The following is a 23287-nucleotide window of genomic DNA, read 5'->3' as shown; positions in this document are numbered from 1 at the left end:
ATCTGACACTGTGATTAGCAGCATCGGAGCACCCCAGGGCACGGTGCTGGCCCCTCTTCTCTTCACCCTGTACACCGCGGACTTCTGCTACAATTTGGAGCTGTGTCACATTCAGAAGTTTGTCAATGACACAGCCATCGTTGGGTGTATCAGTGACGACAGAGAGGAGGAGTATAGGAGCCTGGTGAGGAACTTTGCTGTGTGGTGCAACAGGAACTATCTGCAGCTCAACACCTCGAAGACCAAGGAGCTGGTCATTGACTTTGGGAGGTCCAGACCAAGGTCACGACCAGTTCTGATCGAGGGATTCGAGGTGGAGGCTGTGGATTCCTACAAGTACCTCGTGCTGTGGCTGGACAGCAAGCTGGACTGGACTTGCAACACCAATCACTTATACAGGAAGGGACAGAGCAGGCTATACTTCCTTAGGAGGCTGTGGTCCTTTAACATCTGCAGGAAACTCCTGTGGATGTTCTATCAGTCTGTGGTCACCAGTGTCCTATTTTACACCGTGGTGTGCTGAGGGGGGGCAGCACATCCAAGAAGGACACATCCAGGCTGGACAAACTGATCAGGCAGGCCGGCTCTGTGGTCGGCATGAAGCTGGACTTTCTGGTGACGGTGGCAGAGAAGAGGTCTATGGACAAACTATTGAACATCATGGACAATGCCAGTCACCCTCTGCACACCGTCATCAGCAACCAGAGGAGCCTGTTTAGTGACGGAATGCTCCTTTCCAAGTGCAGGACGAACAGACTAAAAAACTCCTTTGTCCTCATGTCATCAGACTGTACAACTCCTCTCTGGGGGGGAGGAGGGGTAATAGGAGGACAGAGGACGGGAAGGAGCAGTAGCCTAGCCTGACAATAAGCAATACCGGACAATGTGCAATATAATGTGCAATATCTTTCCTGCCCCCCTACACACCCTAACCCCACTTCTCCCCCCCTTCCCCCTCCCCCCTTCCTCTCTTCCCCATATCTTATTCTTTTATATTTGTATATGTAAATACTTAATTTATTTTAATTTATCTAGAAGTTTTTCTCTATTTCTTTTCTCTGTTTATCTGTAATGATGCTGCTGGAATCTTAATTTCCCTGAGGGAACCCACCCAAAGGGATCAATAAAGTTTTATCTAATCTAATCTAATGGCCTATTATCTAAAACATTCATTTTATTAAAAATGAAAATAACAAACCTTTTTTCATAAACTTTTATGATCATTTGTACTGCCTCTATTTGCTTCTCTTTTCTTTAGCTTTCAGCAGTCTGTAAAAAGAAAGCGAGCTCTGATTTCTTGTTTAAATCTGTTTGTACAGCCAGTCACACAGCAGCTCTTTCACAGCATTAGAGATGTTTTACTTCTGCCTCGGGTGAAGTCACACGTGTTCCCACTAACAGTTATTCCACGAAATTGAGTCGTACATGAGCTGATAGCCGACTCGATGCGTAGCCCTGAGTTGTCTATAATCCGTGTACGACGAGATTGAGTGGAATAACTGTTTTATTCTTTCCACATTCACTGGATTTTGAGAAACAGAGCATTTTTATTTTTTGCAAATTTGATAAATAAAAACTTCATACAAAACGTCTGACAAAATCATTTCTGCTTAGAATGTAAACGGACCAGCACAATGACAGGAGCAATTTGTGAAAAATGCAATAATGATAATTTTTAAAAGAGAGACGTTCTTACCATCAAATACTTTCATTCCATATTTTGTTGCTTTTTTTGTATTTTTGGGGGTTTTGTTTTCGAGTTGAGTTTTTATTTCGTCCTCAGTTGGTTTGGCAACACGCGCCGCCATTTTGTTTTTCTCTACTCATGGTATATGAGCTGATATCCTAGTAGTAGAGTAGCCAATCAGAGTGCACGATTGCTCAAATCCAGTGACTGTGGATAGAATAATTTACGTTATCATTCAAATGAATTTTATGCCATTTTGATAGGCTGAGCAAACTGGAAATAACGGTCTGCTCATGCACTTTTGTTTACTGAGTTTGGTGAGATGTAAATGACACTGATTGCATCTGATTTCTTTTATCGTTTGACTCATTGCTTGAACTTTATAATCAGAAATTTAAAAATGATTTGAATAATAAAAGTTATTGAAGTCTGTTGTCACAAAATCTCGTGATTTGTTAGTGTCTCGCAAGCAATTGTTTTTTAATTATTAATTGCAGTTTATAAATAATAACTTGCTCATCACGAACAAATCATGATATTTTGTTCAACCTCGTCCAGTAATTGCTGATTTATTTGTGTCCTCTGCTGTCTAAACAATGTAATTAGTGCTAAAAAAAAACATTTATTTATAACATTTATTGCATGTTATATCTTGAGATGCTTACATTGACAATATTTTCAGTTGTGAAGATGCGATTTTGTGCAGCGTGCCTCGGGATGCGTTCAGTTACGCAGTGTTTAGTCAGTGCCTTTTCCCCTTAATGTGGTTCAGTATCAGTTCCACTCTGATTACAACTTGGCAAATGGACAAATACAGTAGAAATAGGTCAGACAGTAATCAGGGTGTGTTTTGTTTCCTCTGACGTAGCTGCCGAAGGAGCGAAGCCTATAAGATACTGGTGTTGATTAAAAATTAAAATTAAAAGCACTGATAGGAGCTTAGGGAAGGTGAGCAGCTCTGAATGGATTCGGTTCAGAGCATCTCCTGTTTACTGAAAACCATTCAGCTATTCAGAGCTAATCAGGAGCCAGAGAGATAGACATCAGGGGTGTGTGTGTGTGAGAGAGAGACAGAAAGAGAGAGAGAGGAAGAAAGACAGAGATGCTCTATGCACACACAATTACTCAACCATCTCTCTCTCTCTCTCCTCCATCACTCGCACCACAGCCGTTTCTCCGATCGCTCCAGGTACGTCTTCTCGAGACTATATCCTGCTTGTCTTCCTCTTCCTATCTTTTTGTATGTTTTTGAAATGCTCCTGAGAATCGATACACACACTTTTTTTGCCGAACCTAACCTCCAGAAGTGATGGCCGGAGGGTGAAACATGATCACGAAGAGATTTCTTGGAGCAAAATAATAGAAACTCTCAGACTTGTGTGCTGTTCGGATTACAGATCCTGTAGTTGAGCAGTGTCGAGCTGCTTTGCCGAGTGTTGAGAGGATTTGCCGGTTTGTTTTGCTGCACTTCCCAAGTAATGTTAGACTAAGCCTGAACACATAGTGTTGAACACAGATGTTAGCATGCCTTTAAGACAAAGAAATGTAAATTGGACCCACAAGGTGTTTAGTGTATTTTAGATTTCAGAGATTCTCTGTTATTTCATAAAAAAGGATTAAATAGTGAATGTTAAGGGACTATTAACTCCTAAAATCACTAAGGATAAAAGGTCCATTAGGGATCTCGTGTGTGTGTGTGAGAGAGAGAGAGAGAGAGAGAGAGACGGTTCAAGGCTGAGATGTACTGTGCTGTCAGAGCGCTGCTCTCTTTCTCTTCTGACAGGACGAGCAGTTTCTCAGGAAGAGTGTGGAACTGAACATTCTGAAATTTTTTTTTTTTTTTGGAGTAAAGCTGTAAGTGTGTGTTGTCTGTCTTATACCAGCATGGAGTCTCTCTCTCTCTCTCTCTCTCTCTCTCTCTCCTTCCACTACCCCCTCACCACCACCTCTACCACCTCCCTCCCTCTCTCTCTCTCTCTCTCTCTCTCTCTCCCCCCATGTGTCGCTGTCTCGTATGTCTTCAACACTCTCACGATCTCTCCCCCATGTCTCTCTCTCTCTCCCCATGTCTCTCTCTCCCCATGTCTGTCTCGCTCTCCCCATGTCTCTCTGTCTCTCTCTCTCACTCCCTGTCCCTGTCTCTCTCTCTCCCCATGTCTCTCTCTCCCCCATGTCTCTCTGTCTCTCTCTCTCTGTCTTTCTCACTTCCTGTCCCTGTCTCTCTCTCCCCATGTCTCTCTCTCCCCATATCTGTCTCTCTCTCTCTCTCTCCCCATGTCTCTCTCACTCCCTGTCCCTGTCTATCTCTCTCCCCATGTCTCTCTCTCCCCATGTCTCTCTCACTCCCTGTCTCTGTCTCTCTCTCCATGTCTCTCTCTCCCCATGTCTCTCTGTCTCTCTCTCCCCATGTCTGTCTCTCTCTCTCCCCATGTCTCTCTCACTCCCTGTCCCTGTCTCTCTCTCCCCATGTCTCTCTCTCCCCCATGTCTCTCTGTCTCTCTCTATCCCCATGTCTCTCTCACTCCCTGTCCCTGTCTCTCTCTCCCCATGTCTCTCTCTCCCCCATGTCTCTCTGTCTCTCTCTCCCCATGTCACTTTCTCTCTCCATGTCTCTCTCACTCCCTGTCCCTGTCTCTCTCTCTCTCCCCCATGTCTCTCTGTCTCTCTCCATGTCTCTCTCACTCCCTGTCCCTGTCTCTCTCTCTCATGTCTCTCTCTCTCTCCCCATATCTCTCTCACTCCTTGTCCCTCTCTCTCTCTCTCTCTCTCTCTCTCTCTCTCTCTCTATATCTCTCTCCCCATGTGTCTGTCTCTCTCTCTCCCCAAGTCTCTCTTTCTCTCTCTCTCTCTCTCTCCCCATGTGTTTGTGTCTGTCTGTCTTTCTCCTCTCTTTCTTCTACTCTTCCTGCCCTTCAATTTTTTCACTTTCTCTTTTCTTGTCTCTATCCCCTATGTCTCTCTCACTCTCCTCTCTTTTTATACCCACGCTCTGAAAGAGGGTGTATACTGGTTTAACTCCATCCGTCTGTCCATCCGTCTGAAACACCCTTTTTCTCAGCAACTGTAAATCATAGCCGCTTGGTACCAAACTTCAGCTTGGGGTTCTGTCCCGTGTTAACCGTTTTCAGGTCCGTCACACATCGACTTCCTGTTTACCAACTGAATGCATTTATAAAACACACAGGGTGGATTTTGACGCTATTTCAGAATGCCAGTTTAGCAGGATGCTGTGTGAAATCCCTGGGGAGAGACACTGCTCTTTACTGACTGTTTCAGGGTTCAGTATTTGTTAGTCAACATTCATAATAAGTCTCCTGTTCCTTCGATTGCTTGCCTTCTGATATACAACCCCGATTCCCAAAAAGTTGGGACAAAGTACAAATTGTAAATAAAAACAGAATGCAATGATGTGAAAGTTTCAAAATTTCATATTTTATTCAGAATAGAACATAGATGACATATCAAATGTTTAAACTGAGAAAGTGTATCATTTAAAGAGAAAAATTAGGAGATTTTAAATTTCATGACAACAACACATCGCAAAAAAGTTGGACAAGGCCATGTTTCCCACTGTGAGACATCCCCTTTTCTCTTTACAACAGTCTGTAAACGTCTGGGGACTGAGGAGACAAGTTGCTCAAGTTTAGGGATAGGAATGTTAACCCATTCTTGTCTAATGTAGGATTCTAGTTGCTCAACTGTCTTAGGTCTTTTTTGTCGTATCTTCCGTTTTATGATACGCCAAATGTTTTCTATGGGTGAAAGATCTGGACTGCAGGCTGGCCAGTTCAGTACCCGGACCCTTCTTCTACGCAGCCATGATGCTGTAATTGATGCAGTATGTGGTTTGGCATTGTCATGTTGGAAAATGCAAGGTCTTCCCTGAAAGAGACGTCGTCTGGATGGGAGCATATGTTGCTCTAGAACCTGGATATACCTTTCAGCATTGATGGTGTCTTTCCAGATGTGTAAGCTGCCCATGCCACATGCACTAATGCAACCCCATACCATCAGAGATGCAGGCTTCTGAACTGAGCGCTGATAACAACTTGGGTCGTCCTTCTCCTCTTTAGTCCGAATGACACGGCGTCCCTGATTTCCATAAAGAACTTCAAATTTTGATTCATCTGACCACAGAACAGTTTTCCACTTTGCCACAGTCCATTTTAAATGAGCCTTGGCCCAGAGAAGACGTCTGCGCTTCTGGATCATGTTTAGATACGGCTTCTTCTTTGAACTATAGAGTTTTAGCTGGCAACGGCGGATGGCACGGTGAATTGTGTTCACAGATAATGTTCTCTGGAAATATTCCTGAGCCCATTTTGTGATTTCCAATACAGAAGCATGCCTGTATGTGATGCAGTGCCGTCTAAGGGCCCGAAGATCACGGGCACCCAGTATGGTTTTCCGGCCTTGACCCTTACGCACAGAGATTCTTCCAGATTCTCTGAATCTTTTGATGATATTATGCACTGTAGATGATGATATGTTCAAACTCTTTGCAATTTTACACTGTCGAACTCCTTTCTGATATTGCTCCACTATTTGTCGGCGCAGAATTAGGGGGATTGGTGATCCTCTTCCCATCTTTACTTCTGAGAGCCGCTGCCACTCCAAGATGCTCTTTTTATACCCAGTCATGTTAATGACCTATTGCCAATTGACCTAATGAGTTGCAATTTGGTCCTCCAGCTGTTCCTTTTTTGTACCTTTAACTTTTCCAGCCTCTTATTGCCCCTGTCCCAACTTTTTTGAGATGTGTTGCTGTCATGAAATTTCAAATGAGCCAATATTTGGCATGAAATTTCAAAATGTCTCACTTTCGACATTTGATATGTTGTCTATGTTCTATTGTGAATACAATATCGGGTTTTGAGATTTGTAAATTATTGCATTCCATTTTTATTTACAATTTGTACTTTGTCCCAACTTTTTTGGAATCGGGGTTGTAAGCGAGAGCGGGGGATACGTCCGGGAGTAGGAGCTCACAGTTCAGCTTGTTTCTCTCCCCTCACATTTTTACCGGGTTTGAGTGGAACTGTTGTAATCAAGGAAGCATCATGAAGGGAGAGTGTTGCACCATTCGCATCGGGAGGAAACCGTAGTAGCAAGACGGCAGTGCGTATTGATTACCCGCGAGCTTTTGTTCTGTTATTACAGATATTTATTTTCACTCCATTTTTTGAAGATGTCTCCTTTCCCGTTGTGTTCCCCATTACTCCATTCTGCTTCCTCGCCAAACTAATGACACGCCCACTGATACTGTCACAGTTTCTGCTGGGTAAAAAAAAAAAGAAAAAAAACAGCTATATTTTGGTTCCCACTGGGTTTTGAAGCGATTTGCAGTGGATAGAAAAAGTCTGCACACCCCTGCAAAAACAGCAGGTTTTTTGTGATTAAAAAGATGAAACCAAGATCAATCCTGTCAGAACTTCTTCCACCTTTTATTACAAAATTGCAATCTATATCAAGAAAATGAAAACAAATCAGAAACTGGTTTGGTGAAAAAAGGAAAAAGAAAATCATACAAAACCCTGTCTGCATTAGTGTGCACACCCCTCAACTAGAACCCTGTCTGCATTAGTCTGCACGCCCCTCAACGAGATCCCTGGCTGCATTAGTGTGCACGCCCCTCAACGAGATCCCTGGCTGCATTAGTGTGCACGCCCCTCAACTAGAACCCTGGCTGCATTAGTGTGCACGCCCCTCAACGAGATCCCTGGCTGCATTAGTGTGCACGCCCCTCAACGAGATCCCTGGCTGCATTAGTGTGCATGCCCCTCAACTAAAACCCTGGCTGCATTAGTGTTCACGCCCCTCAACGAGATCCCTGGCTGCATTAGTGTGCACGCCCCTCAACTAAAACCCTGTCTGCATTAGTGTGCGCGCCCCTCAACTAAAACCCTGGCTGCATTAGTGTGCATGCACCTCAACTAGAACCCTGGCTGCATTAGTGTGCACGCCCCTCAACTAAAACCCTGGCTGCATTAGTGTGCATGCACCTCAACTAGAACCCTGGCTGCATTAGTGTGCACGCCCCTCAACTAAAACCCTGGCTGCATTAGTGTGCGCGCCCCTCAACTAAAACCCTGGCTGCATTAGTGTGCATGTACCTCAACTAGAACACTGGCTGCATTAGTGTGCACGCCCCTCAACTAAAACCCTGGCTGCATTAGTGTGCATGCACCTCAACTAGAACCCTGGCTGCATTAGTGTGCATGTACCTCAACTAGAACCCTGGCTGCATTAGTCTGCACGCCCCTCAACTAAAACCCTGGCTGCATTAGTGTTCACGCCCCTCAACGAGATCCCTGGCTGCATTAGTGTGCACGCCCCTCAACTAGAACCCTGGCTGCATTAGTGTGCACGCCCCTCAACTAAAACCCTGGCTGCATTAGTGTTCACGCCCCTCAACGAGATCCCTGGCTGCATTAGTGTGCACGCCCCTCAACTAGAACCCTGTCTGCATTCGTGTGCACGCCCCTCACCTAGAACCCTGGCTGCATTAGTGTTCACGCCCCTCAACTAGAACCCTGTCTGCATTCGTGTGCACGCCCCTCACCTAGAACCCTGTCTGCATTAGTGTGCACGCCCCTCAACTAGAACCCTGTCTGCATTAGTCTGCACGCCCCTCAACTAGAACCCTGTCTGCATTAGTCTGCACGTCCCTCAACTAGAACCCTGTCTGCATTAGTGTGCACGCCCCTCAACTAGAACCCTGTCTGCATTAGTCTGCACGCCCCTCAACTAGAACCCTGTCTGCATTAGTCTGCACGTCCCTCAACTAGAACCCTGTCTGCATTAGTGTGCACGCCCCTCAACTAGATCACTGGCTGCATTAGTGTGCACGCCCCTCAACTAAAACCCCGGCTGCATTAGTGTGCACGCCCCTCAACTAGAACACTGGCTGCATTGGTGTGCACGCCCCCCAATTAGAACACTGGCTGCATTAGTGTGCACGCCCCTCAACTAGAACACTGGCTGCATTAGTGTGCACGCCCCTCAACTAGAACACTGGCTGCATTAGTGTGCATGCACCTCAACTAGAACACTGGCTGCATTAGTGTGCATGCCCCCCAATTAGAACACTGGCTGCATTAGTGTGCACGCCCCCCAATTAGAACACTGGCTGCATTAGTGTGCACGCCCCTCAACTAGAACACTGGCTGCATTAGTGTGCATGCCCCCCAATTAGAACACTGGCTGCATTAGTGTGCACGCCCCCCAATTAGAACACTGGCTGCATTAGTGTGCACGCCCCCCAACTAAAACCCTGGCTGCATTAGTGTGCACGCCCCTCAACTAGAACCCTGCCTGCATTAGTGTGCACGCCCCTCAACTAGAACACTGGCTGCATTAGTGTGCACGCCCCTCAACTAGAACCCTGTCTGCATTAGTGTGCACGCCCCCCAACTAAAACCCTGGCTGCATTAGTGTGCACGCCCCCCAACTAAAACCCTGGCTGCATTAGTGTGCACGCCCCTCAACTAGAACCCTGGCTGCATTAGTGTGCACGCCCCTCAACTAGAACACTGGCTGCATTAGTGTGCACGCCCCTCAACTAGAACCCTGGCTGCATTAGTGTGCACGCCCCCCAACTATTACTTAGTTTTAGCACCTTTTGATTTTTGGGGAAGAGTCTATCAGTTTGTCACATGTGGACTTGGCAGTTTTTTCCCCATTCCTCCATGTAAAATTTTACCAACTCTATCAGACTGCGAGACCGTCTCCTGTGTCCAGCTCTCTTCATGTCCCCCACTGATTTTCAGTGAGATGAAGTTCTGCGCTCTGTCTAGACCAATCCAGAACATTGATCCACTTTTTCTGAAGCCACTGCTTTGTTGATTTACCGGTAGATGGATACTTTGAGTCTTTGTCACGCTGAAAGGTGAAATTCCTCTTCATTCTCCAGCTGCCGAGAAGATGCTTGAAGGTTGACTGATATTTAGTGAAGAAGAAGCCTTTATTTGTCATTTGTGAAAAATAAAGGCTTCTTGTTCTTCATTTCAGTCTTTCCACAAAATCGAGTCGTACATGCGCTGATAGGCGACGAGGCGCGTAGCACCGAGATTGAGTGGAATAACTGTTTTATTCTGTCCACATTCACTGGATGTTGAGAAACGGAGCATTTTTATTTTTATTTTTTGCAAATTCGATAAATAATAACTTTATACAAAATGTCCGACAAAATCATTCCCACTTAGAATGTAAATAAACCGACGACATGACAGGAGCAATTTGTGAAAAATGCAACAATAATAATAATTATTGAAAAATAAAAAATTATATACGTTCTTACTGTGAAATACTTTTATTCCGTATTTTGTTGCTTTTTTTGTGTATTTTTGGGATTTTGTTTTCGAGTAGAGTTTTTATTTCGTCCTCGGTTGCTTCAGCAACATGCTCCGCCATTTTGTTTTCCTCTACTCACAGTATATGAGCTGATATCCTTGTAGTAGAGTAGCTAATCAGACTGTGTGATTGCTCATATCCAGCGAATGTGGATAGAATAATACGCATTATATATTTTATAGCTGTTGTAGATATTTGATAATCTTGGCAGTGTTTTTTTTTAATTGTGTTCATGTAACACTTTGCTCCTCTCACATGTCTTACTTTTCCTCTCTTTTGATTGTGATCCTTTGTTCCCCCTCTCATCCCACGCTTGCATTCTGTATTCTCTCTCTCTGTATTTTAACTTTCATTTCACATGGGTATATTCTTTCTCAAAATAAATAAATAAATCCCCCTTATCTTCCAGATGGATCCCGTCCAGAAAGCCGTAATCAACCATACGTTTGGGGTCTCCATCCCGCCAAAGAAGAAGCAAGTGATCTCGTGTAACATCTGCCAGCTCCGCTTTAACTCGGACGTGAGTGCTTAGATCAGACTCTTATTACACAGGCTTTATGTGTGTCCATGTGGAAACATTAGAGCTTGACGCCATTTGTGTGTGTGTTGGGTTTATTGTGCATCTGTCTTCTGTCAGCGTGTCGCATTTCATTAAGATCACTGTAAGATCACAGTCCTGATCCTTTCCTGTCACTGTGGTGGAGAGTCGAGTGTTTCCTCCTCGAACACTCCGGATTCAACTTCATAAAACCATAACATGTGTGTCGGAGCCCTTTAGTCGTACTGATGATGTATTATGTAAGGTATAAAACAGTTGCAGGTGTGCAGTTCTAGGAAAATAATCAGCACAGTGGTGTGATGCAGCCTGACAGAAAGCGCAGTCACAGTTCCCATCCTGAAGTTGATTATTTTCCTCGGAAACCACAGCAGTTTGCTAGCGATGCTTATCATAAACATTACATTATACTTGGTTTTTTTTAAACCCATTATTAGTTACCTTTAATGATGATGATGATGATGTGAAACATCCCTGAAACAAGTTCCTGTTCTCACTTACGTTACAGCAGCTATAAACAGTCGTCTCCTCACCAGCTTCTGTTTTTCACACAAGTTTAACAAGAGAAAAACAAACAGATCTTCTCAATTTAAAAAAAAATCATTCATTGAAGACGTTTCCGTTGCAGAAAACGTAACGTGACGAAGCACTGACACTGGAGACTCCTTCCAGAAATGTGAAACACCTCCTTATAGAACACTTTACTATGTTACAGGTCAGAATTGTAGGTCAGGTGGAATTCTTCAACTTAGGATAGAATTTTTTAACCCAGTTCATAATTTGCTGCTTGTATTTGCGAGATTTACTCTATCTCGGGTTCGGATTTGGAAAGAGTTTGGATTTTAAACTACTTGATGTAATAAGACTGGACTCATTAATAAATTCAAAATATATATCACTCCTTCCATTGCAGTTGTCACTGGCCTCGTGGTGAAGGTGTTGGGTTAGGAATCAGAAGGTGCTGAGTTTGAATCCTGGGTAAATATGAAAAAAGATATTTTTAAAAAATGCTAATTAGGTAGATAGGAATAGACAGACGAGAGGAAATACTGCATAGGTGTAGACAGACAGGAAGTGGATGGAAGAAAGAGAGATGAAAGAATTGATGGAAACTCCCTTTTAAGAATCTTAGATAATCCAACATTTTACCTGGGTTGGAAATTATGAACTAGGTTAAAATCAGGGCTTTGAACCAGTTCAAGGAACGAAAACCGGGAACTTTTTCTATTTCACATGGAACAGAAACGAAACCAGAAACTTTATTATTTTTTATGTTCCGGAACAGAAACGCTTATTAAAAATAATGGTAACCGGTTAATACCGGTTTTTATTTCACTCCTCAAAGTTTCCGTAGCCTACAAATAAAAAAGTCATTCTTCTCCTGCGCAAGTTTCTATGACCCGCTGGGGTTCACTTCCTGTGTGACGTTCGCTGACTGAATGGAGAGCGCGGGAAGGTGGACTACTATCACGTCTCCACGTGATAAAGTGAGTAATTGCATTACTGAGTGTCTGAGCAAAGAAGAGCCTGAACGTTGGGGGTGTCATGGCTCAGATGGCTAAGGCACCATACCATAAATCCGGGGACCCGGGTTCGAGTCCGACCCGAGGTCATTTCCCGATCCCTCCCTGTCTCTCTCTCCCGCTCATTTCCTGTCTCTCTACACTGTCCTATCTATAAAAAAAAAGAAGAGCCTGAACGATGCAACCTCCCTATTGGCTGTTTGTAAAAATGTATCAATTGTTGCCCTTCCCACGGGAATCATCGCGGGCTCGAGAGACGAGACCTGACGAGTGGATACCAGTAATAGTTTTGCTCTTAGTAACTTTATGACTGGAGAGTGAGGAAAGTTAAAAGAAAAGCGAGAGAGGGGGAAAAAACAAACCTTGTTCAGTTTGGGTCCAGGAGACACAACTTTCACAGAAAACTCTTCTTGTTACTTTAGATGTCTCTCCCTGTAAGAATCTTACTGCTTTGATTGGTCAAAATGCCTGAAACGTTCCTATGCTACACTAAACTGAAACTGATGAGTCATGTGTTCGAGTCAAAGTTCAGTGCGAAGCTCGTTCTTCACGAGCGCAGTGTTGTCAGTGTCGGCTGTTCCACTGCAGAACCACATCAAACAATACTGTGGAAACTCTGCCGGTTCGCCCGCTGGTCAGTGCTGGCAGTAAGAGCTCCATCTTAAGGCCCGGTCCCACTGGCCGATGGACACAAAACGTATGCAAAAAGGACACAGCGGACGAGCAAAATTTCGGGGGTGGCTCTATCCGTTTTCATCCGCTCCAGAAATGGACAAAATTTGCGAAAATTTGCGAAAACAGAACGGAAAAGAACGGACGTGGGTAGTATATAGCGGGGATGTTAAACGCATGTTCATAGGAAGCCTAGCGGATGGAAGTGGATGACAGCTCCGAAGGGGTTACCGGTGATAACTGAGAAGCGGACGCATAGCAGAAAGAGCGGCTGCATAGCGGATGAAGGGGATGCATCACGTACGCCTAATGGAAACAAAGGGGATGTTGCGCGGATGTATATTGGATGCAGACCGTTCACTGCGCATGCAGGGGGTATGAATTGCATCTGCTCCGCGGATATAAAGGGATGCAGCATGCACGCCGTCAGCATAAAGCGGAAAGACGTGCTGGCGGCTACATCGATACATCTCTACTACATCTCATTTTTGAAGGCGGCTACATTGATACATCTCTACTACATCTTGTATCAACACCATGGTGCGCCAGTCAGGCAAGAAAAGGAAGTCCGTGCCTACTCGTTCAAGCCCTGGCAAGGTGAAGAAGGTCAGAACCAGCACCCCACCCCCTGACACTGACTGTGATGATGAGACTGCTGCTAGGTGTCCTTCTGCATACTCTAGACATACTCCAGACATCCTAAATATACGAGATACATCCCAGATATAAACGCTTTGTCCGTTTTGAATACTTTATATACGAGATGCATACGCTTACATCCTTTCTATTTCCGTGCTACTAACAATGAATAGACGTTTCATGTACCTTATCTTTCCTCCCTCTTTCCGTTTTCAGCTGCAGCGGATGTGAGTTGCGAGGATGCCCAGAGGATGCAGAGAGGATACAGCAGACGTTTAACGGATGATAACGGACATAGAACGTTTGTTGCTTGTATATGTCGCGGATTTACATCGTACACGGCGGAAAGTTCATCCGTTCTAAAAGTTTTGTGCAACTCAAAACTTTTTGCGCGGATGAAATCACAGTGGACGGATGCTCGATGGATAGAGCGTATGAAGCACGTATGCAATGAGTACACAACGGATTCATAGCGTTTTCCAACAGATGGCAAAGATTTTTTTACGTTTTACATCCTCTTTGCATCCGTAAGTGCAGTGGGACCGGGCCTTTACTGTTCGAGTCGCTGTTATGGAAAATGAATCAACACCTTCTGACCAGATCAGAATGGGGAATTTTACAAAGCTGACTGTTGGAGAACAACAAGGATGCAGATGCAGGTTTGTTAATTATTATTAAGATCCAAACCAGACAAATCCCAAATGTTAATCAGTGGCAGGGTCAAAGTTAGGCAAGGGTCAGGCAATGAGCAAACAGCGGCAGATATCAAGGACAAGATCGGAGAGCAAAAACCAGAGGAGCAAAACATGAACCACTAGAAGGACACTCTGTACAGTGCATACCTCCACCAAGCTACATACAGTTTTATCAACATGGAAATCAAATCACTTGTACCGAGGATAATCCACTGTTATAACCCTGCTATAGTGAACTCTTTACTACAAACTTTCACATATAATGAACTAAGTTCATGTCCCCTGGCTTTAGTGACAATGAGACAGAGTCTTTAAAAAAAAAAACATCACTGTATCACATCCACACATTGGGGCTTGGAGTCGAGTTAACAATACGTGTTTATGCCATAAAACAAAGGCTTAATGAGCCTCGCTTCGGTGTCAGTCACTAACAATTATCGAGAACAGTGTTCAAAGGATCGATAAAAGGACAGAATGACTGCTGATATCGCTAAACTTAACACCTACCCTGTGTCCGAAATCACTCACTCGTTCACTACTCCCTATATAGGGAATTACTATATAGAGGACTATATAGTGAGCTCATTGGTAAAATGTAAAAGCTCTTTCGGACGCGCTGGTATTTACGTCATTACTGTCGCACAATTAAAACGTGCCAGATCAGTCGGCTGGTGGGTTTCAAAATAATAAATACACACGTTTTTGTGATAAATCCATATTATACTGAGCGCATTTCACACATTAATCAATACAAAGTCCCTGCAGCTTTCAGTTCTTTTAAATCAAGCCTGAATGCTTTCTTCTTTACTGCTGCCTTTTATTAAATCACATCTGAGACTTTTGATTCCTTTCAGCACAACTGCGATGCATGATGGGATATATTGCTTTGGTTATTGACCATCGGTTGTACACTACCTTTTGTGATGCATTGTGGGATACTTTGAGTGCACTATATAGTGTGTAGTAATCCTCACTAAGGTTTCGGACAGCACTACAAAATGGCGTCCTCACTATATAGTGTCCTGTGTAGTGAGTAAGGAGCGATTTCAGACACAGGACTAGTTAAGGCATACCGACAGTGTTTTTATAACCCCTGCCCCGCCCCACCCCGTCCCACGGCGCAAAATAAATGACGACAGTGATTTGCAACACATGAATGAACTGAATGGTGAAGATTTTGAAAACATAGCAAGTGAACATTGACAACGACACAGCGGTAACCTCCGTCATTTCTGTAACAGGCAAAGAAATCAATCATTGCCTCCGTTTGTGATCCTTTAACTCAGTCAGTGAACTACGATAGGAGAAATTCGTGAAAAGGAGAATGTGTAAAGTCTGGTGTGACAAGTGGGTCCATTTCAATCTTATGAACTTTTCAGTATAACGAAATTTCAGTATTTGGACGTCCCTCAAGGAATTTGTGATAGCGGGGTCGCAGTGTATGAAAGCAATGCACCAAATTTGATCAAAATCTGTTCACTACTTTTTGAGTTGGGAACCGACCAAAAAACACTGGATCAGTGGCGGCTGGTAGTCTTTCAAACAGGGGAGGCTGGTCGGTTACGATATTTCCAGATTTTAAAAGAAAAAAAACGTCAATTTTGCCCATACTCTTGCCTCTGATCTGGCTGATTGTTGGCAGGGTCACAAACTGTGAAATAGGTTCTTTTGGCCCATTAGCCTACTGTCCAATATACATGATGGTGGTGTTGGGGGGGGGTATATTTTAGCATTTTATATTTTAAAATTGTGGCATGTTGTTTAAAAATTGATCATTATTGAAAGCAGCTCTTTGTCAGGAACCTCAGCAGTAACAGCAGAGTGTTCTGGAATAGGCACAAGCACTGACCTTGGGGAGCCAAACATAGAGCTGGGGGCCACACATTTCATTCAATGACACTTTCCCTATATTTTACTTATTTTGACTGAGAAATGTTTTATTGACAATTTTGATAACCCTTCACTTTTAATCCAGGTCTGTAGTGTGAAATGTTCTTGGCTGTGTTTTTGTTTAAAAATGTTTTCCAAATTGTAGCTGTGTTTAATTCATATCCAGAAAAATATATATTCCAATATAATATACTCAGCATAAACATTTTAAATAGATTCTATATTTTTGGTCCATCCATGACATATTACTAAAGTAGCCTATTTACTGTTGTTGATGTGGGTCACTTGCTGTTAGCCAATTCACTTTCTCGTACCAGGAGAGCTGAAAGGAGCGAGTATTCTTCCCTACCTTTTTCACCAAGTCAGTTTGAGGTGTTGGTCTACCCTGCTCTTTAATTTTTTCCTCGAAAGGAAGACTGGCAAATGGCTTCGCCAAAATTAAATCAGCAATGCTTGGCATCCGTGCGCAGCTTTCTTGCTAGCTGACTAGCCCCCTCAAGCTCAAGTTCAGTCACTCAAATAAACGACATTTCTGGAACTAAGATAGCAAACTTGACAACACTATATTTACACTTTATTTACAATGAAAATATATACAAACTAAAAAAGCTGGTAGAAACCGTATGTAATGAATGAAATCGAAATGTAAGCTGATCTCTTACAATACACCACAGCACTTGTGAATCCGCATGGGACTGAACTGAAATTCACCGCTGCCTGTCTATAGTTGAAACGAGCTGTCAATCAAAGAAAATATCCGTCCACTTTCACCAATCACCAGTCTCCTCGCGGAAGGCTTTGCCATGTCCCTCCCACTGTGAGGCTGGGAGTCCGTGGGCGGCGTTTTCGCAGTATTTGTCCAATAACCGTTTTGCATTTTGAGATTGAAAAGCGCAGAGCTCCCAAATGCCATTGAAGTGCACTGAGGCTGGGCTGCATCGCGCTGTCACGAGGGGGAAAAACTCACGCGCACATTAAAGTTATAATGGAATGATTTTGCACTGTAGTTGGGTTGAGCACATATATTTCTATGATTCTGGATCTGAAATAGCAATGTTATAAGGTCGGCTATAACATAAGCCTAGCGCAATTCATCCTACACGATGTTTGTCATTTTTAGAGGAGGCTGAGCCTCCCTCGTTGTCTTAGAGCAATCGCCCGTGCACTGGATCCATATACATATCTAGATCTGCATCAAAACTGAATCAGGTTTTCCTTTGCCCATGGAGGTGAAAACATAACTTCCTCCAAGAAAGTTGGTGGAGATCATCAAGGCTTGATAAAATCTGGCAACAATTACGCAGAGTGTTTACTTCGCAAGTGTGTGTGTGTGTGCAGTGAGAGTCCTGAGGCTAAGTTCGCCTTACCAAGCTGATTTTTGACATCTAATTTTTTTTTTCAGGGCTGTGTGGACACAAATCCGATCTTTTCAAATCAGATTCGAGTCAATCATATGTGGTTCTAAATCAGATACGATTCATGGACGTGACATGAATGAGAACGGTCCGATATATGCTGTGAGCTGTGATTGTGGTGTGCATGATTAAAAGTCCGGTCACTGTGAATGTCGGTGTGTGAGTGTTGTAGTCCATGGCAGCCATGTTTGTAGGTCACAGTGTGTTCTGGGAAGTGGAGTTCAGTGTGGATTCTGACTTCGATGTAACACTCATAAAACATATCTGAATATGAAGTTTGCATCAATGAATATTATTCACATCATGTTAAATATTTAAATAATATTGGCTGGTGTGGAGTGGTCTATCAGATATATTCCATTCAGCGAGCATGATATTGAACGAGTCGAAGACGAGTAGCTGAATGGAATATATCTGATAGACCACGAAAAAAAGCCATTATTATTATTATGCATACAGATTCCTTTCGGGTGTTCAACACGTCTTTCTCTTTCAAAATTTTCTCAAAATCTTCCGTATTTAACAAAGCAAACCTGGCGGCCATGTTTGTTTACAAACTGTCACAGTCACTCGCTAGTGTGGAAGTTTTACGTCTGCGACGTGTGATGTCATGTTGTCTTGACAACCGTGCAATATCGTAAACCATATTCAACGCTCATTCTCCATTAAGTAGAGTGATGTAATACACGTAGGATAAGCGAGATGATAATATTTCATGCTATCAAACTAAATGAATGAAACCCGCTAGAAGGGAATAGAGCACGTTTTTATTCCATTGAAAAAGTGTCCTGGGTGTTTAATCTTTTATAACGTAGTGTACTGTAAATGTGCATTTATTAAATACATCACAGAGGGGAAAAATAATTAATGTGATTTGTATTGAGCAAATATACAGATTGTTTTGTGTATTATTCTAATACATTTGTCATTGTCAAATTTATAGTGTATGTTCGATCATTGTTTCTCAGCTTGTTCCTTTACTGCACTGTTGATGTATTTCCTGTTCTAGCATGTCAGATCAGCCTCATCAGTTCATTACCAAACACTTTACAAAGCTAGAATGGGTGTGTTGTGTTGCGTTCTGTTTACGTCAGAAGTAGGTGGCTGAGAATGACGTCACACCTGAGTTCAGAGCGTTCCAATCCCGCAAGTCGGAAAACCAATCCCAGCAATTCGTATCGTTCAAGCCAGGTTAGCCATACCAGTTGAGAACAGGGCAGTACATGGTATTCTGCGCATACAAACAGTATGAAAGGTTGCACAGTACTGTGTAAGACAGAAGTGCGAATAAACAGTATATTACATTACAAATGGCGTTTAGCAGACGCTCTTATCCAGAGCGACGTACAGCATACCCGGAGCAGTCGGGGGTTCGGTGCCCTGCTCAAGGGCACTTCAGCTATTCCTGCTGGTCCAGGGAATCAAACCAGTGACCTTTTGGTACCAAAGCTACTTTTCTAACCATTAAGCCATAGTATTACGACAGCATTCGCACTGTTGATGCACCAAGCAGCCATCTTGGATTTTGAAATCCGATTTCAGGGGATTTCCGAGTTCCAACTGGGAACTCGGAAATCCTGACTTCCCAGTACAAATGTAACACATCATTAGAGCAAGAGAAACACTAAAATGTGCAATGCTGGGGAAATAAAGGAGCAAGCTCACGTTTGTACTGTAAACGTCAGTGGCATCAAGCTACTGGGGCAAGCAGGGAAAAAAAGACCAAAAACTGGTGAAAAATAAAAAAGGAGCTTTAGAGCATGCTGAACTGAAAGTATTTCACTGCCAGCACTCCAGTATTGCAGTGTAACTAAAAATAACACCTTGGCTCCTACTTTAACTGTGGTTACACACACTTAGGTCTCGTAAGCAGCTCCTATTCTCCTGAGTTTCTGCCTCTCAAGCTACAGCAGAGGCAAACAACCTCATCATCATCAGAGTGACTCCAGTCTTTTTCATCTGATATAACCGGAATAATGAATCTCATCTCGACAGGAAGTGCCAGAGCTGGTGTTACGGTTACAGTGTGTACATCACATAAGACACTTTATTAGTAGTATTTTCTTTTTAATTTTATGAGCACAAAAGGTTCTGGCGAGCACTTTATTCTGGGAAAAAAAATCGTGAAAGCACACTGAGGGTCTGAATGTGTTGTCTTCATTGTCTGTGTTCGTTTATTTTCTGCTCATATGGAAACTCCTTAATCCATATCACACAAAAAGATTGAAAGTGTATATTTTTTATGATAAAAGGGCAAGAACTTTGAATTATCATTATGTTTTAGCACAGTGTCGTTCAATTCTCAAATCTGATTGGTCAGAAGGAGTGGATTGTTTTTGTATAACAGCATGGCTCGGACAGTAGATTCGGCTATAACCAGGCTTGCAGTACTCGAGTCCGACTCGTGCCCTAATTTTAAGGACTCGTGACTTGACTTGGACTTGAGCACTGATGACTCGGACTCGTGCATTAACTGCATTCGGACTCGTAAATTAGAGACGAGGACTCTGATTTTTTCTTTATTTTTTGTAACATGCCATAATAATTTGGCATAAGATATTTATATCTACATTAACTTTGTACTAATTTCGTGTAAGAGTGTCACACCTACACGCCTTGGCGTGTGCATCAGATAGACTCTCAGGCGCGTTCTGGACAGCGCGCACCAAGCGGACTCTCACACGCTGTAACTGACTCGCACCTGCACAGGATTAAGGCGCAATCAGTGCGCCGATATAAAAACTGTGAAAACACACTTACTTTGCGAAGTATTGAGTTGCGTTGCTGACACATTATCGAGCCTTATTTCCTTGTTTGGGTTCCTGATCCCTGATTTCCTGTTTCTCGTCTTTGATTCTGCCGAGTCTACGATAGCCTGTTTGTGCCTCGCTCGACCTATCGCCTGTTTCACCGTTTTACGATTTTGCCTGCCGTTCTGGATTGTTTACCGTCTTCACTTGTATTAATAAATACACCTTCTGCACTTCCATCCGTCTCCCAACCATCTCTGACAGAATACTTCGCACTCCCTGACAAAGAGAAGCACATTCACCTGTTCATACGCCATGTTCAGGAACAAACTAATGTTAATGCTGCTGAAACAGACACCGTCACATGGTACGGGTGGAGTCTTGTTCTCAGACTCGACTCGAAATTTTTTTTAATGACTTGAACTTGACTCGAACTTGAACACTAGGAACTCGAGACTGGACTTGGGCTCGAGGTTTAGTGACTCGACAACAACACTGGCTATAACATGAATGATTGGTTAATATTAATATATCCGTTCAAATACATTATAGTTATCAGGAAGGCAGGTAAGAAGAAAGCTAGGGAAGAGGATTTGGCTTCAGTGGAATATGTCGCCCTGACAGGAGACCACTGGACCTCTGTGAGCAACAATAATTACCTGGGTGTAACTGCGCATCACATCACTAAAACCTGGGAATTGAAGTCGTTTGCGGTAACTGTAATGAAAACAGAAGAGCATCACTTAGCAGAGGCGTGTGCAGAACAGTTTAAGTGCTGTTTAGAATTAAGGTTACCTTTTAGAGGTTATCTTTTAGTTTGATTTAAAAAAAAATATTCTGAATAACACATCCTATATTTGCTAAGAGGTGTAGGAGATAGCCAAATAGAGTTATGGTGTGGTATGATTTAGCTGATGTTATTTTTCAATCTTAAGAATACCATAATTTGGATTTGTCATAAATAAAAAACAAAAGTTAAACATATATATCTGCCTCGTGTCATTTGTCTTTCCGTTCCAACAACAAAATACAGAGAAAAATGTGAATTTTAAATGTCATATTTAGGAATGTTGATTAATCGGTAATTAAGCCACAGCTACCCTGTGATTAATCAGATTAAATTTTTTAATCGTCTGACAGCCCTTTTTATATATATATAAAACACACAGAGTACTGTGCAAAAGGGTAGTATCTCACTGGGCTGCGACAGCCCGCGACTAGTTGGAGACACAACAGTTGCGATAAAATATGCGAATTAGCGACAATTTTCACTTGGAATCACACTGAATTGATATTCGCATATTTTACCGCAATTGTTGTGTCTCCAATTAGTCGCAGGCTGTCGCAGCCTGGCTTTCCCTCGGCAGGCAGGGAAGTAGAGGAAGCCTCACGGAAACTGACTTGAGAAGGATTCGTGACAGCTTTGCGACACCAGCGACGCATTTGCGGCTATTTTGAGAGAAATTTTGTCGCATGAATTTTTTGAACATGTTCAAAATTTCAGCGACGAAGGAGCGACACTTTGCGACTCATGCGAGGAAATTGAGAAGCCCCGCGAATGTTTCAAGACACTTTTGAAACTCTCTCATGAATGATGTTCGCAATTTGTCGCAAGCTGTTGCAGCCCAGTGAGATACTGGCTAAAGTCTTAGGCCCCCTCCCTATTTTTTTTTCATACAAACTTTTCTATAGATTTCTATTTTATGACTTCTACATTATCAAGTCAGTACAAAATATTTTAGAAAATTCTGCAAAATGAAGAAGCGAGTGTGACAGTCAAAGTGTCCAGAAGAACTGTGGCTGGTTCTGCAAGATGCTCAGTAAAACCTACAGATCATTTCCTTATACAGTTGGCTTGCTAACTTTAGGACTGCAGTTGTCATGAATAGTTTTGAACTCAAGTTTCCATCAATGAAGAGTTTATAACATCAGTGAAACTGACTTCATGTTAAAACTGTTAATGTTATAATCATGTTGTCTGTTATCACCCAAATGAGGATGGGTTCCCTTTTGAGTCTGGTTCCTCTCGAGGTTTCTTCCTCGTGTCGTCTGAGGGAGTTTTCCCTTGCCACCGTCGCCACAGGCTTCATCATTGGGGATAGATTAGGGATAAAATTAGCTCATGTTTGACTCTTTACCCCTTAAAGCAGTTGCTATAGCCACCCTTGTATATGTATATACTGTTCACCCTTAGAACATATTTACAAGAAAAAAAGTCTAAAGACAAGGTTTTGTTCATATCAGTTTTCTCCTTCATTTTGTTGAAACAATCATGACATATATCATACATTTTTGAAAAGAGGGCATGACACAGAATACAAAAATCACTCAGTTATGTTTCAACATTCAACAACTCACAGGTAGTGTCTGAAAGGTGAGTAATACCTGTGTGAAAACCAATCTTCACATTTTACATGTCAAATGGTGTACAATAAATGATTACTGCAACTTTACAAAGATGCTTTATATAACGTTGTTCAATTATCTTTTCAAAATTCAGACTTTTTATCATAAGTATTCACCTGGGATACCTGTAAAGGGTAAAATACGTATGTAGAGGCAAATTCAGAGTCGTCAAATATCGTCATTATGGTGCATACACGCTGGTGTCATATGTCGTCATTAAGGGGTAAAGAGTTAGTCATTAAAATTCTGTAAAGCTGCTTTGCAATAATGTCTATTGTTAAAAGCGCTATACAAATAAACTTGACTTGACCTTGACTTATAAAACTGCACTCATTGGACCTGTGACTACTGTTTTTTTTGGTGTTTTTTTTGGTGTTTTTTTTTAAAGCAAAGGGTCATCTCACACCAAATATTGACTTTGTTTCATTTATTATGGCTTATTGTTTATAGTTTTTTTTTATGTTAAAACATTTCATGTCATTATTTTTAAGCCATTGTTGGTCGACATCGTTTCTTTCCCTGTGCCTCAGACTTTTGAACTGTGCGCATGTATGAGCTATACCGTATATCGTTTATTGAAGGAGTCTCAGGTGTCAGTGCTTTGTAACAGTCACTGTGCTTTGCAGATTTTCCCAGCATGGTAAAGTGTTCATGAGTTTCAGAGGAGTTTACATGTTACAGTTTCTTGATGAAACGACAGGC

General features: G+C 42.7%; 1 protein-coding gene across 10 annotated transcripts in view; it reads left to right on the top strand.

Moving 5' to 3' along the window:
• znf385b (zinc finger protein 385B) overlaps window positions 1–23287 on the top strand; it is a 520848-nt gene that overhangs the window by 386061 nt on the left and 111500 nt on the right. For all 10 annotated transcript variants that reach the window (XM_060928955.1, XM_060928957.1, XM_060928953.1 and 7 more), the window contains one exon: window positions 10449–10559. In XM_060928955.1, coding sequence (XP_060784938.1) covers window positions 10449–10559 — 111 coding nt within the window. The remainder of the gene's footprint in view (window positions 1–10448; window positions 10560–23287) is intronic.

The sequence above is a fragment of the Neoarius graeffei genome, chromosome 9 (genome assembly GCF_027579695.1).
Source record: "Neoarius graeffei isolate fNeoGra1 chromosome 9, fNeoGra1.pri, whole genome shotgun sequence".
NCBI lineage: Eukaryota > Metazoa > Chordata > Actinopteri > Siluriformes > Ariidae > Neoarius > Neoarius graeffei.
Note: the sequence above shows the minus strand (reverse complement) of the source record. Positions and strands in the feature narration are given on the sequence as shown.